Source organism: Solanum dulcamara, chromosome 12 (assembly GCF_947179165.1).
Source record: "Solanum dulcamara chromosome 12, daSolDulc1.2, whole genome shotgun sequence".
In the NCBI taxonomy this organism is placed as follows: domain Eukaryota; kingdom Viridiplantae; phylum Streptophyta; class Magnoliopsida; order Solanales; family Solanaceae; genus Solanum; species Solanum dulcamara.
Window position 1 is genome coordinate 16173887 of NC_077248.1, and position 16188 is coordinate 16190074.

The window sequence follows — 16188 nt, forward strand, 5'->3', positions numbered from 1 at the left end:
TGACCCAAATAGCTTGCCATGTTTTGTTGATTTTGTTGTAGATGAAAAATATCTGACACAACTTTGTAGATAAGTTGTATATCATTTGTATACAAAGTTTTGGCTTTGTTCCACACTTTGCAACAAGTCTTACAAGACTGAAACAAATTTAACAACTTAAGATCAAGTGAATTTCACAGAAGACTGCATAATTGTGCATCTATTTTGACTAAAGTAGGTCTATCAGCTTGCCTAATATTACTATTGTTTTTTAGCAAGTGATATTCAAATTCTTGACCTATAAACCATAATTCTACTAAGGTTGTCCAAGAGGTGTAATTACCACTACCATCTAACTTTAATATAGTAATTGCAAGTGATGGTGTAGAGAAAACAATTGAATTAACAATTTGATTTTCAGTAGTCAGATTATCAGTTTGGTTAGGAGCTATTTTTTTGTCACAAAAAAAAGTACTGATGAAATAGAGAGGTGAGACATTTAGACAAAAGAAAAAGGTGAGACATTTAGAAGAAGTATAGATATTGAAATAGAATTGTTGATTATTCCCTCAAGTTGATGAGATTAAATACTTGTTACAGGTAATGTAAATAAGGAGAGAAATTAATAAAATACTACACAATCTCCCAAATGCTTAATTAAAGGGGTTAAGGGATATTCTCATTTATTCTCATATCAACCATATCTAATTATACCATAATTCATCATAACAACAAGTTTCTTCTTTTACCCTACTTTACATCTTTAGAATCCCTTCAATAATTCACAATACACAAATTACACTAAACTCTTCACCAATTCTCATTATTCTCATTCACAAAATGGCATACAAGTTTCAAAGTACTTAATGAAAAGTCAAAGAGGTCCACTTGCCATAAAGAGGACTAACAATCAGCTCAATACTTGAACTTTTTCTTTACGAATAGCCTCCAAATCCATAAAATCAAGATAATTATAAAATCTCCATAAAAAGCATGAATAATGATATCCATATTGATAATTTTGAAAATTGGGTCCAAAATCTCCTCAAAAAGTCAAATTACAATGGTTCAGGGTAAATCTAGAATTTTGTATAAAATCTCGTTACCTAAAGGTTTTGAAACTCATTGGTGAAAATTAATTCAAAAAAGAGTTGAAAACGAACTTAAGATTCCAATTTTACTAAATCTATGTTCTTGAGAGAACCCACAACTTTTGGAATTGAAAACACTAATTTGATGTTAAAATCATGAAATTATCAATGGATAATGAAGGGTAAGGATTAAAATTACTTACCTAGGAGTTTTATCTTGAAAAATCTCTTTGAAGTTCGCTCCTATCGAGCTCCCAAGGTCCAACGATGGAGAAATGAGGGAGAAAATCACATTTTTAGAAAATCATTAAGTTGCCAGGCATTTAACTCTCCATGATCGCAGCCTGAGCCCCGCGAATGCGGAGGCCGACCCTAAGGACCCTTCGCAAAGACAGACCCTCTTTCACAAATGTGAAGGACAAAACATAATCACATCAAGGCTTCCACAAATGCGGAGGTCCCCAAACAAGACCTTTCGCGATTCCAATCACTAGCTCTGCGAACACGAGAAACACAGTAACTCAGTAATACACCAAGACACAAAATTCACCGAATGAATTCTCGGGATTCATTCAAAATCACGTGCACTCAAATCAAATATGCTATCCAACTAAACTCGATGTTTTGAACTTAATGGAACCATCGAAACATGGACCCAAGGTCTCCTTGACTCGGAACCCATTAAAGTCGTAATAAACTAACTTTCACCTGAAAATATCAAACTACCTCGAAACCTCTAAAAAATTCAACCAAGACCTTCGAGGCCTAATATTATCCTCCGAATCCAATGAAATTGTCAGAAATCCATTCCGAGCATTCGAACTACGAATATTAACCAAAGTCAAATTTTAGCTCAATTACACTTAAATTCCAACTCAAGGGCTCAAATCCACATTAAGACTTCAAAACTGAAGACAACACCTCTTCAAAATCAATTTCTGCATTTCGAAGCTGATGGAATTGACGAAACTCCATTTCAAGACCCGTAGCCCCGGATGACCTCAAGACTCACTTTTAAACAACTTAAGGCTCCAAAATTCAAAAACTTCAAAAATCACAACTTTTCAATAAAATTTCAAAACCAACTTCACAAATTGATCAAATACGACTCGGAGCAACTACCGAAAGGGGTGAAATGGTAGTTTTTTGAAAATTTTTCAAAAATCACCTTCAAAGTCATTACAACAAGTGTAATAGCATGAATTTTCTTTCCCACACCACCTCCTAATTATTTCGTGCAGAAATTTCTTTTTTTATTAGATTTTGCGGTAGGAAAGTCTTTTCATGTTGATTTGGCCACTCAGAATAAAACACGATCTAGTTATACGCATTTGGAAGGTGCAAATTGATTTATAAGTTGATCACCCCCAAAAAAGTGCACCTTGAATGTTTTAACCCTGTAACTAAGGAGGTTAAAAGTAAGTGGATCAAAATTAAATACGGTGTCATGTCAAAGTAGTGCCAACATTGATGTTTGCAGGAACAAGGCGAAGAAGGGTGTAGAATACTTCAACTTAAATTGATTCTGGTGCATAAGAAGCAGGGAGATAGACACACTATCGAGCAACCTGGCAACCAATTAATTCCTAAAAAATATTCTAATGGAAAGAATGATAAAGTGGTTGAAAATATCAATTAGTTTAAAAATTTAAAACAAACTGAAAAACAACTGGTTAATAGGAACGGTAAGAATTTTAAACCTCTAACAAATTTTTTACTCTTGATGAGAGTAACTACTCTTAATAAGGGTAATGTAGAACATTACAAAAGAATGGATGATTTTAGCTTTTAAAAGGAATGAGGATAAACTGATTAGTGGGTAAAGAATTGGATAATTCAAAGACAAATAACTTAATCAATGTTTAGGACTTGATTATTAAAACTAATTTTGTTATCGTTTTTAACAGGCAAAAAGGTGTTACAAATGAGAATCAATGAGCTAACACGGTGGAGGCAAAGGAGCAGGCTACACCTCCTTCTATGCGTAGCAACTTAAGTATCGAAGTATTAATTTTTGTACCTAAGTATAGTGGCATTGTCAGTGCTTCATATTTGTTATATCTTGGCAGACAATTGATTTTAACAGGTTCTAGTGCTTCAAAATTTTGTATTAGTGACAAGGAGCTTCTTGATGCATTAATGAGTTCTAATGTTGAAAAATTGACTTCTCTTGCACCTATTAACACTAACAAACAACTACACATAAGTCATTTTTCTAGTGTATACTGGACGTATACCAACTGCATACCAACTCGTTCACTTCCTAAGTCATTTTTCGTTGCTTATTTTTGGAAGTGTGTTGACTCACTTCATTAATTGTTTCATCAGTTAATTGCCCTTATAATTATGTTCTCTATGGTGGTTGTTGTATTAAAAAATTGAAAATACTTGAGCTTCATGCCTTGTTGAAATTCAAATCTATGCGATGGCTGCTTAGAAATAATTATATATGTTGTTTTAAATCCATTAAAACAGTGTCTACCCAGATCAATAATTATATATGTTGTTTTAAATCAGAGTCTCCTTTACTTCTTACTTTTCAAGAAAATTATTTAGGAGGATTGATGCATTTGGTACTTTTGTCTTCTTTGCTACTTGTTGCATTTTAGGTAGAAATTTGATGGAAAGATAAAATAAGTGCGATCGTTGCCCGAATTGAATATGATTTTTCATCATTAGTTTATTTTTTATCTTTGAAACTTGACTCTCTAGAATTATCCGAATACAGAAATTTCATTCTCAATTCAAATGTCACAGGTTTTATGTGTCGTTTAAAATGACAGTTTAAAATTAATTTAGAGAAAAACCAATTTAAATGGAATCACCACTTAATTTTTTAAAGAAATTAAGAAAACTTAATTTATAGACTCTAACAAAAATAAGTCTTAAAAATTCAGAAAAAAAGGTACGAGGTTCTCATTTTCACTTTGAGAAGGTGTTAGCATTCAAAGTGACTACTCACGCACGGTTATCCAATGATTTGATTAAAACATTCACTAACTTTGAGAAAAACTAATTAAAGAAAGTAAATAAAGACAATTTGAGTCTTTTGAAAAAGAAAACTTAATTTAAGACAACTAAAGTAATTTTGAAAATGAATAAAACTTATCTAAAAATGACCAAGTAAAAGAAAACATTGAATCCTTTGGAAAGAAAAACTATCTTGAAATAATTTACCAATTAAAGATAAGCAATGAATTGATTAAAAAAATTATTACCTAAACAAAGAGAAGGGTTGATAAAATCATTTAAATAAATGAACCAATACAAAAGAAATTAGCTCCTCTTTTAGGGAATTAAATTAAGTTAAACTAGAGTTAAAGTTAAAACTAATCTAGCATAAAAATACAACAAATAAATATTCAAATCGGCTAAATTTCGATCCTTTTAGAGCCAAACTCAATCAAGTTTTGCTCCTGCATTTGGGCTTTCTAGCCCTTTCTCTCTCAAAATCAACTGCTACTGTATTTGGGCCTTTTGGCCCATTTATGTGCATCTACACATTTAATGTATACACATTGTGTATTCTAGTGTATACTGGATGTATACCAGCTACATACCAATTCGTTCGCATCTGTTTCGTTCTCCGAAATCTGCATAACAGCTTCCTCTCCCTGTATATTTGCTTTTCTTGTTTGAACAAAAAATGAAAAGGTTGACTCGATGAAGTCAGTTTGGGCTTAGCCCGAAGCCTAGCCAGAGAATATGCAAACGAAATGAATTAGAGTCCATTTGGACTCATCACAAGAATGAAGTTCATTCACAAAGAGAAGATAAGAATTAGTATGAAGAATATAAAATTCAAGAGAATAAAAAAATGTAAGTAAATAAGACAAACACAATATTTATTCAATGATTAAAAAAAGTAATGATAAGCAACCATTTAAATCAAAGAAGGAGTAAAGTGGCAGAAGATAAAGTTGAGAAACTAAATATTCATAGGTTCACATAAGAAATTGCACAATTCAGAAAAAAAATTTATCAGTGAACAATATAAAACTATCCTCTTGGAAACTCAATTAAAGCTTGGTAGTCAAAACGTAAACTATTTACGATAGATTATTTAGATTTAAATGGTTCAAATCAAAAAACTCTCAAGCTCAAATGTTTACTCAAAATTATACACTATTACCGAACCCAAGTAATGAGATGGCGCCAATATATTAGATCTCATCAAGCAACATACAATGAAGAATTTAAGCTAAACAAAACAAAGAGATATCAAAACTTAAGCTAATTAAGAAGAATCTAAGCTACTTATATGCTTTAAAAGCAAAACTAATCAAAATGAAAGAGTAACAGATGATCTAATTTACTACTACACAATGTCAAACAAATTTTTTTACTAACTTTTGTTTATTTCAATTATAACTGAAGTATACAGTGAAACAAAGATCAAAACAGATAAATGAAATGCTAGCAACTGTTTAAATCCACTAACCCAAAACATTGATACTCAAAATAAAAAATATGGCACAGAGATTCAAGAACAAATACAAAATCAAATAACATATCTTAGATATAGGGACGAAACGAATCAAAATCTAAAGAAGAATTTATATAGCTTGATGTAAATAGACTAACTATGCACAAAGGGAGAATAAAACAAAATAAATCATGGTATAGGGAACTAAAAATCCTAAAAATTAAATGGGGACTTAAACATACACAAAGAAAAAAAAAAGGTAATTAGATCGACAGAATTGGGCATATTTCAAAATCTAAAAAGCAAACCACTAATAATATATTTCCACATAGTTAAATGTTTCGACAACGGAATATTATGATATTAACACTTAGCAGGAAACTAAAATTGGAGCAATTAACTAAAAAAATGAAGGAGAAGAAATTACAAATACAATTACTCTATCAATAAAGAAGCACCTAATCACATAAACAGATATAGAAAATCAGAAGAGCAGTGGAATATTACCTCTTTGATGGAAGTGGACTGGGATGAGGCTTGAGGACGACGAGCTCCGATGAAGCTTGGATCCCCCTCCGAAATCAGCTTACAACAATAGAAAGAAGAAAAAAATGAACTGGAAGCTAAGGATTTCCACAATTTTCAGACTGGGATAAGATAAGAGTCCAAAATTCTAGCCAAGTAAAGAAAATTCCTAGCCTTTTTGGGTGTCCCTCAAAATAAAAAATTCCCCTCTGAATAGTGAGAAAAATAGGATTTATATAGGTAAAAATCTGGGCGATTTTGAAATTCCCAACCAATATGGGACTTGAAGAAAAAACAGAATTTTTCGAAGAATAAGGTTGAAATCCGTACAAATTGAAATGGATTCCTCAAATTTCCAATAGGAGAGGGGACACCTGGAGGAGAAAATTGTTGAGGTGAGATTCTTGGAAGCTTCAGATGGTACGGTTCTCATGCTAGGCATGCAGATTACGTACAAATTCGGGAGCATGGTGAGATGCAATGTCGTTTGATGAAGGGATTGGGGTATTGCGTCGTGCTTGGACTGTTCTTCGTGAAGAAGACGTGAATAGAAAAGGGGGTGGGGGCGCGTAGATGTATGTATGCAGTGTATGTATGTATGGATTTGTTTTTTTGTGGGTTCTGAAAAAGGAAAATGGACCTATGAAACTGGGTCTTGTTGTAAGTAATCAAAAGGCGGATTGGTGGACTTATTTGGTATGTTGTCGTAGTGAATTGTAATTGATTTTTTTGGGATATGTTGTATGTAGAGTAACCAACTTACGAGCTGTACAAAGTTCTATGACCCGTAGGAGGCTAGTCGTAAATAACTCTGATATTTGGAAAACTTTTGAGTTTCAGAGAATGGTGTGCGATAGTGATTTTGTACAAAATAATTCAGAATCATCTCGTGTTTCGGATGTAAAGGCAAAAAAAGTAGTGAAGCGATGGTGTGATGTATAATTGTGAAGTTGCTGAAAAAAAATTTTGATAGTGAAAAATAAGGAATTGGTCAGTTAGGAGTGAATGAGAATTGAAAATTATTGTATATGTTGCTGGAAATTGAATATGTGGGAAATTAGATATTTATAGGTGTGGGTCAAGGTATTGAGTGATGGAAATTGGGTAGATGATATGTTGTTGTAGGTGTTAGCTTGGCATAATATATTAAGTGTGGGAATTTAGGGTCCGAATGACTAGAATTGTAATAGAAAAAAAGTGATCACAATGATTAGAATTGTAATAGAAAAAAAAGTGATCACATGAATTTCAATTATAGCTAATTGAGTTAAGAAATTAGTCAAATTGAGTTTAATTAAGATATTCGGCTAAAAATTTAATAGGACGAATTAATATTAATTAATTAACGATCTTTTTAATCTCGACAAAGTAAAATAATTACCTAATATTTTAAATAGATAATAATTATAACACTAACTATAATTTAGTTAATTTAAGAGGAACTAAAACATGTACTTAAAATGAAACACTTTTTTTTTAAGATGATTTTTTAAATATTTATATAAATGAAAGTCTTATATAATTTACATATAAATATATAGAAATATATTGCAAAACTATATTGAATTAAGCATGTAAATATTTTTGGATTTTCAAAGATAATTATTTTAAATTATTTAAAATTGAAGAAGCTCGGTAATTAATTTATGGTGTAGAAGGTCAAAATTGGATGTGAACAATATGTGATTTTGATCAAAGACGGTCCAGAAGAAATTGATCATAACATGAAAGATTGCATTTGCTATTGCTTATTTACAAATTATGTATATAAATGTAATCAATAATTCCATATATGTAACTACATAAATATTTAACTTAAACATCCAATAGTGTGACATTAACATAAATATATAAAAAACATATTTGACGTCTATACTATGTTCAAGATAGTAATATTGTTATTTATAGTGATATTTATAAATTGTTTGATCATTTTTATTCATCAATTTTAAACTCTTAATAATACTACACGTTAGGCCCATGCTAGCACAGGCAATACTTATCTAGTCTCTTAAGATATTGTTGATTTTAAGTATGAATTTGTAAATTTTAATTTAAAATTTTTTTCCTGCAAAATTGTTTAAGAATTTTTTAGACACTTTATTATTTCATCAACATCCTCATCAAATTATTTTTTTTCTAAATATTGCGCACTTATAACAAAATTTTAATTTATATTCATCTGCAGTTTTCTTAGAAAAATTTCTTATACCCGAAGGACTATTTCTATGTTGATCAAAAAAATTCTTGATTCGTGCATTAGCTTGGAATGTTTGACAAGCTCATAATCATACTGTTTAAAATAATTAATCAATAATTATCTGATTAAATTAATTAACATAAAATAGAATGACGGAACTAACTAATTAATCTTAAATCCTATAAAACAACATATTTAAATCAAAATTCTACTAAATTGACATGAATTCAGGTATGTTTACTCAATCGCAGTTCGAAACAGGACCAAATTGTTCTTCCATCACTAACATTTTCCACCATTTTTGCAACTCAAAGAATCTCAGAGCCATTAAAGTATTTCAAGCACACCTAATTAGAACAGGGTTAATCTTCATCTCCGCTAATCTTCAGTTCAAACTCGCAACTTCACTTCCCCAAAACAACAGCAACCACCTTCAGACCTTAACCAATTTCTTCAAATTCCTCAAACCCAGAAACCCTTTGCTCTTAAATTCAATTCTTTCCCATTTTTCCAAAAATGGGTTTCATTCTCTTTCTCTTCATACATTCTCTTTCATGCATTTCGGTGGTATTGGCATTGATTCATACACGTTGTGTAGCTCCATTACAGCTTCATCTTCTGTGAAGAATGTGACATTTGGGCAAATGGTTCATACCCTTGTCAGGAAATCAGGTTGGCTTTCTAGTGTTTATGTGGGGTGTGCTTTAGTGGATTTGTATGCAAAGTCGTTCTGTATCAAGAATGCAGCTATGTTGTTCGATGAAATTCCTGTGAAGAATACAGTGTGCGTGAATGCACTTCTTTCAGGTTATTCTGAAGCTAAGATGTGGATGGAAGGACTGGCACTGATTAGAAAGATGCCATGTTTAAATCTGTGTTCGGATAATTTCACTTTTTCAGCAGCTTTACGTGCTTGCGTTGGGCTCTCTGCATTTGAAATGGGTAAACAGGTTCACGGATGTGTTATTCGAAAAGTTCATGACATGGAATCTGATGTGTTTCTACAAAGCTTGTTAATTGAAATGTATGGTAAATGTGGGTTAGTGGAGAAGGCAAGGCATGTATTCGACATTGGTGGCTTTAGATGTGGAGAAAGAAAGAGGGATGTTGTTCTGTGGACATCAATGCTTGGTGTTTGCGGAAGAAATGGGAAATTTGAAGAAGCGATTAGTCTGTTTAATGACATGGTAATGGAAGGAATCAAACCAGATGGTGTAGCATTATTGACTGTTCTCTCTGCTTGTAGTCACACTGGCCATGTAAATCTTGGAATGCAGTACTTCGAATCAATGGCATCTAATTACAGTTTGGAACCCAGTCCTGAGCACTATAGTTGTGTGATTGATTTACTGTGTCGTGCAGGTGAGGTGGATAGAGCATGGAATTTAATCAACGACTTGTCTTACAAAGAGAGTGATAATTTCACTGTTACCATGTGGGGGGCCTTGCTTAGTGCCTGCCATAATTTTGACAATGTTGAACTAGGTAAATTAGCTGCTCAAAGGGCACTTGATTTAGACCCTCAAAATGACGGGGTTTATGTTCTGCTATCAAACATGTATGCCAGGAATGGTATGTGGAATGAAATTGAGATGTTGAGGGAACAGATAAAAGAGAAGGGATTAAAGAAAGACATAGGACATAGTTTGGTAGATATCACTAGATGAGATAAAGACAATGATAAAAAAAATAAGCCACATTCTTCTTCTCATGAATTTCTGTAGTTAAAAGAAATGTTTTATGAGGTATGGCACAAATTCTGAGGGTCCTTGTGGATTTCCGTTTTGTAAGATACATAGCTAAAAGTGATTAGAGTATACTGTAAGCACAGTTATGATGTTCAAGACGGCTCCGTTATGATTTGGTGCATACTGTAAGCGGAGTTATGATGTTCAAGGTGGCTCACACATGGGAGTGCTGCTACAAGTCTGTAGCTCAAGTTAGATTGTTGAAAGACCATACTTCAATGTGGACTAGTTTCTTGAATGTGCAACTGCGGAGGAATTAAGGCAGTAGAATGCTGGGAATAACCTTTAAAATTCAAATATTCCAGGACAAGGAAACCAAATATATTGATCAACTTGACATTAAGCTAAATAAGGAACTTCTATGGTAGAAGAGTGCATCTTCCATCTCAATAAAGAGCTACCTGAAAGAAATCTTGATTCTATTGGACAGGAGACGTTCTTAAAATTCAGTTTTCATTGAAGCTCTTAAAAATTCTGTTGGATGTGAGGGGATGAATCGAATTCTTATTTGTGAAGTGACAATGGAAAAAGAGGATTTGGGCTGCGCCTTGACTTTAGAATGCTTGGGCTTAATGAGCAACGTAGGGAGAGTTCTATAGCAATGAAACATCACGGAATTACATGCAGGCAGAGAGAAGGGAGGAATTAGAGGAGATAAATAACAAGCTCTGGCAATTCAATGTAAAATCTGTGGGACACGCCAGTAATCAGGGCTGCTTTGTAAGTTTCCTCATATTTGAAGTATAAAGATTACAACTAAATATCAGGAAATCACTTACTTTTAGTTCTTAACTTCTGTAATTGTCAGGAATCAAAATGAAATGGGTCCTAACTATAATTCCATTGACATATAATGGACAGATGAGCTATTTTAAAGGAAGACCAAATCATATTGTGATACTAAATATTTTGCCTCCTCAGTGAAGGATGAATTTGTTACTTGTTTAGTCGTCATTGTGCATTGAGATCATTTTGCTAATTTGTGGAAGACTGGAGTATCACTAATAGTTGTAGGTGAAAGTAACGGGGGGGGGGGGGGGATTGTAATCCTATTAAATTTAATCGGCTACTTTCTAGATCCAGTCAACTGATAGTTGACAACTCTCTAGATCGGGGGGGGGGGGGGGGGGGGCATTGTAATCCTATTAAATCTAATCGGCTACTTTCTAGATCCAGTCAACTGATAGTTGACAACTCTCTAGATCTAGTTGACTAATAACGAGATAGCCTGCACACAATTATTAGTCCTTTGATTTAAACAAGTATAAATCACAATAAATATTAAAGAGATGTTGCGTCCAAACGCACACGCAAGTGTACGTGGTTCCACAAGTAATATAGTAGCTCTTTCGAGCCAGATATCGAACCCACAGGAACTTTATGAAGACCACTCGTTCCATTTTAATGAACTACACCAATTATGTGAGTTGTAAGAATATTGAGATAATTCTATCATTAAATCTTTTGCTATAAGAAAATTTACTACCACTAAAAAGAATGCACTAGTTATGCAGAAAATCAGATTATGAAAACGTCCAGGGCTATAGCATAAAATGAAGTCAAGCATAATATTCTCCACTTTTAGCCTCCAAGGTTTATTTGACTACTGATTTATAGGGTTGCTAATACGATTATGGTCTCCCGACCTCTAATTGCCTATCTTTATCGATAGCCTAACTACATCATTGAGAGGAGATAGGCATGAATCAATAAAAACACATTAAGCTATCTTCCTATTTATTAACCAAACGCAGTACAAAGGTATGTGTCACTGGCATCCTGTATTTACCCTGAGTTACCCTAGCATGAACACGTTCCCTACATTCTTTGTTCTACCTCCTTGTCATCTTCCGAATTCAAGATAGACAACAAATGTATTCTAATGCTGGCCAAACATTAAAATAATTAAAACGAACGAGCAGGAGTAACTATAATTAACAACCCATCATCAAAAAAAAAAAGCAGATCATATTACGTCATAAATTCGTAGCTACAGCCCCAGAATAAGAGCGCTTAGCTACTCATGTTCAATAAAAACACAAAGTACAATAGTTCATACACTTTAATCTTCAAAAGAAAAGAGAAGAAAAAGGAAACCTAAAGTGCGTAGTAGCTCGTCTTTGTGTTCTTTCAAAAGTTTCGTGAACCCCTCCTCTATAGCCCTAGGGTTCTATTTATAGGGTTTTTTAAATAACCCTTTTTTTCTAGGTTGACTCGAACTTGAAATAAAAATTTAGGACTTCGGGGCTTCATTGACGCGGCGCGCCAGGGTAGCGTCAAAAAAACCCTTCGGTAGTTTCACCCCTGGCACGGCGTGCCAGCAGTGCGCCAGGAATGACTTTCAGTTGTTAACCCTCTGGCGCGGCGTGCCAGCAGTGCGTCAAAATGATCCTCTATAGCTTATGCCCTGGTGAGGCGCACCAGTACTGCGCCAGGGATGCTTCTCCCATTTTTCGCTCGCTTCTTCTCCCGTTCAGCTTGTACTTCTCTTCATTGATGTCTTCTGAGCACTGACTTGTCTCCAAGAATCTTGCATTCACTACACTCACACCTTAGTGAACACTTGTTCTTCATTCTATCTAAAACATGCAATTATATTTCCAAAATATTCTCAAAAAAATTACTAAATATGGGCAAACAAGGCATATGGGCACATAAATGTGCCCAAGTTCACCACCCCACACTTAAATTTTTGTTCGTCCTCGAATAAAGACCTGACTTATGCATAGATACTGACACAATATGTATATAAGGGAATTCGACTTGGCTACACAATGGGCATCTCAGTAAGCATGTTCACATTTCATACACCCACTTGACTAGTTCAACACTTCCTAACCTCAAGGATTAATTCTGTAACACAGTAAACTCATATACATCATTCAGTTAGCAACAATATAAGTTATCAATCCTTTCACTTGAACATATGCCTCTCACCACAAATGAATCACCCACAAGCACTCACATGCAATTTTAACATCAATGGGTGTATAACAACAAAGTCACTCACGCTCTCAAACGATTTCATGTGCCACACAAGATTTTTCATAAGCTTACCCTTAGTGTCTTGCTTTGCTAATACAAGAATGTGATAGTTTAGGATCACCTGGTCTTCATAGGTTGTAATGTAGGCTGAGAGAAGGGTAGGAACTATTATTTTGTTATAAATAGTGATTAACTTTCCCAAGCACTTTAATACATTACACTTCTCATTTGCTCAACTTCAAACACCAATTTTTAAACTCACTCTTCTTACCCTTTTTATGATATGGTCTCTCTTCCCTTCTTTCTTCCTTTGTTTATCACTTTTTCCTTCTTCTTTTTTTTATTACAAGGAGTAAATCTATTTCAAGCACCAATACCCCATTTCATAAGCTTCATACTCTCTTATTCCTTTGTTATGCATTTATCTTTTTTCAAAGCACTTAGAATTTTGGATCAAATTAACCTACTGGCTCTGTATAAAAAATAAAAATAAAATGGGGATAGGCTACATAATAAGGTTGCTAAAGAAAATTTCAAGTCTCAAAGGGGATAACTAGGGATTAAGCATTCAGGTTAGGCACAAAACAAGGAAGAACAAAAACAAGGCTATCAAAGAAATGCCTACGTCATTTCCTAAACTCTACAATCTTCATTTCGTTTCGCATACACACAGGGCAAGTTCTAGCTATCAATATGTACGCACAGACACATGGCACATGCACAACTGAGGAATGTCAACTAAAGATTACCATCTATAAAAGAATATGAATTCAATATTAAGCATACATCACTCGAGTTGAATACAAGAGCTTCGATGTCTTAAACTAGTCATTTCATATCATGCTTTACATCATTCAAGTGCGCAGCCTAGTCAGACACCTTATCTACAAACAGACACATTGACGATGAGTATCCTTAAGATGGTCGTAATCTATCTATCATAGAGCGACGTCACTCAACTAAGACAAACTTATACATATGACACTTTTTTTATACGGTTCAAAAGGGACTATCCTTGGCTAAAGAACCGAAAACAACTACCAAGGAACCCAAAATAAAAATGCACTAAACAAAATCTATACAAAAATACAATTAGAATTCCAACTCCCACCCCACACTTAAATAAAGCATTGTCCCCGGTGCATAATTCCAATTCATAGTCCAAGAGTGAAAAAAAGAACTCCCTGAACAACTCAGTCATCATCTCCGCCATCAGTGGCGGCATTGTCATCCACCGCCATAAGAGCAATGGTAGCAGTATCATCTGGCTCCTCATCTTCATCATCACCGCCTATGTCATCAACCATGGGCTCATCATTATCCAAAGGCTCCTAAAAAGATGGCCCTATTCGGCACATGTACATAGCAATATCCGTAAGAGGATAGCGACCCGCTAATTCATCCATCTCTTCATCTATCACTGGACGACCACCAATGCGCAATTGCAACTCTGCCATACCAAACATACGGCCCATCCAGCTATCATCACGTGCTTGTCGGTCGACAACCGATAATACAGGCCCATGAGTTGTGTCTTAGGCCTTGGTCTTGGTCACATCCACCAGATTACACACCAAGTATGGAACTCTTGGTGTGCACAAATCATGAACCTCCTCCTCGACCTTCTCAAATCGCAAAAGTTGGGTAATTATACTACCATAGCAAGAACGCCACCTCTTGTTGTTCCGAAACTTCATCATGTTATGGCGTAGCACAGACCAAGCATTCACCTGCAAGCCTTTCATCAAGCGATAAACCAAAACAACTTTGTCCCTCATCACATCATACATATACTTACCAGGAAAGAATACACTGCAGACTATTTTCAACCACACCCAAGCCTTACTATTGAGATGTGTATATTGCAGTGTAGAGTGACTCCCGGTGTCTTTTGCCCTATCCCACCATGCAGCAGAATTAACACCACACAAGGTGTGATGAATATCTTTATACGGAGGTTGTTCTTTTATGTCTAAATACAATCACAATGGGGAGTCCTCAAGAATTCATTTAAAGCTCGAGTGGTAAAATATATAATCTTACCCCTAACTTCCACCCTATTGCTACTAGACTACTCATTATTCCAATTCGCATAAAATTCATATATAAGAGTCAAATTTCACTCACCTTGGTCCTCAAAGAAGTATTGAAGACCCAAATTGTACACTATCTCATGAATTTGAGAAAACTCCGCCTATAACCTACCCTCATTGAAATACTCATCACCCATGTACTTTGCCTTTTTTTGGGACTCGAACCAATCTAACCCATATTGCTCTACTGCCTACTTACCTAACTGATGCGGTGGTTGTCTTGAACTTGTTGGTTCTGCAGATGAAGAAGCCCCACTTTTTTGAGACATTTTTGTTACCCACTCCTCCTTCTACTTTCTTTCCTTTAGATGCCATTAGAGAAGAGGAATAAAGAGTTTATAGAGAGGGAAAATTTGATTTTTACAATGGTGGTGTTTTGAGAATGGTGGGTGGCTAGACAAGGAAGACAAAGTGGTGTTTTGGAGATTTAGGAGTTGTGTAGGAAAATGTAGATAGTGGGTAAGGGTTTATATAAAAGAAATTAGAGTGGGAAGATGAAGGAGAAAGGTTGTGAAAAATTAAGGGCCGGGTAGTGGGAGGGCTTTGATTGAGATAATGGGGTAGTTGGAGGGTTTTAGGGTCTTTTAAACAATTTTTTCTGGTTTTATGCCCGAACCCGACACTGGTACGCTAGTGTCTCATCCTACCTGGAAAAATATTGATTAAGGGCTTGGAACGGCGCGCCATTATAGCGCCCATTCAAGCCCTCTGTTGTTTTCACCCTGGCGCGGCATGCCTGCAGAGTGCCCGACAAGGACCTTAGTAGTTTGGGTCCTGGCGCGGCACACCAGCAGTGCACCACCGCACCAGGTCTTCGAATTTTGGTTTTTTTTCTTGCGCATTTGCTCCCTCTTGCTCCAAATTGGCTCTTATCAATCTACGCATTAACCACACAAGATTAGAAAATTAAACACGTGGGTTGCTTCCCACCTAGAGCCTTAGTTTTGGTCGTGGCATGACATTCTTTTTTTTTAGAACTTGTACTATTCTTAATATTACCAAGAAGAACAACATAAAATCAAATTCTACCCTAATATATAAAAGACAAAGCAAAATTACAAAATTTAAGTCCTAATACAATTCACGGGTTACCTCCCGTGTAGAGCCTGGTTTACCATCGCGGCACAACCCAGCTACTTCT

At 34.8% G+C, this 16188-nt stretch overlaps 1 protein-coding gene and 1 long non-coding RNA gene across 2 annotated transcripts; one reads left to right on the plus strand and one right to left on the minus strand.

Moving 5' to 3' along the window:
* Positions 1-4295: 4295 nt before the first annotated feature.
* LOC129877861 (uncharacterized) lies at positions 4296-7027 on the minus strand. Its single transcript, XR_008763638.1, has 2 exons — positions 6004-7027; positions 4296-4762 (listed from the first exon to the last, which is right to left on the minus strand). It is a non-coding gene; the product is annotated as an uncharacterized LOC129877861 (long non-coding RNA).
* Positions 7028-8447: 1420 nt separating this feature from the next.
* LOC129876571 (putative pentatricopeptide repeat-containing protein At3g23330) lies at positions 8448-10882 on the plus strand. The gene has a single exon (XM_055952036.1). It carries the CDS (start codon positions 8455-8457, stop codon positions 9886-9888), a length of 1434 nt encoding a protein of 477 aa, XP_055808011.1. The 5' UTR covers positions 8448-8454; the 3' UTR covers positions 9889-10882.
* The last annotated feature ends 5306 nt before the right edge of the window (positions 10883-16188 follow it).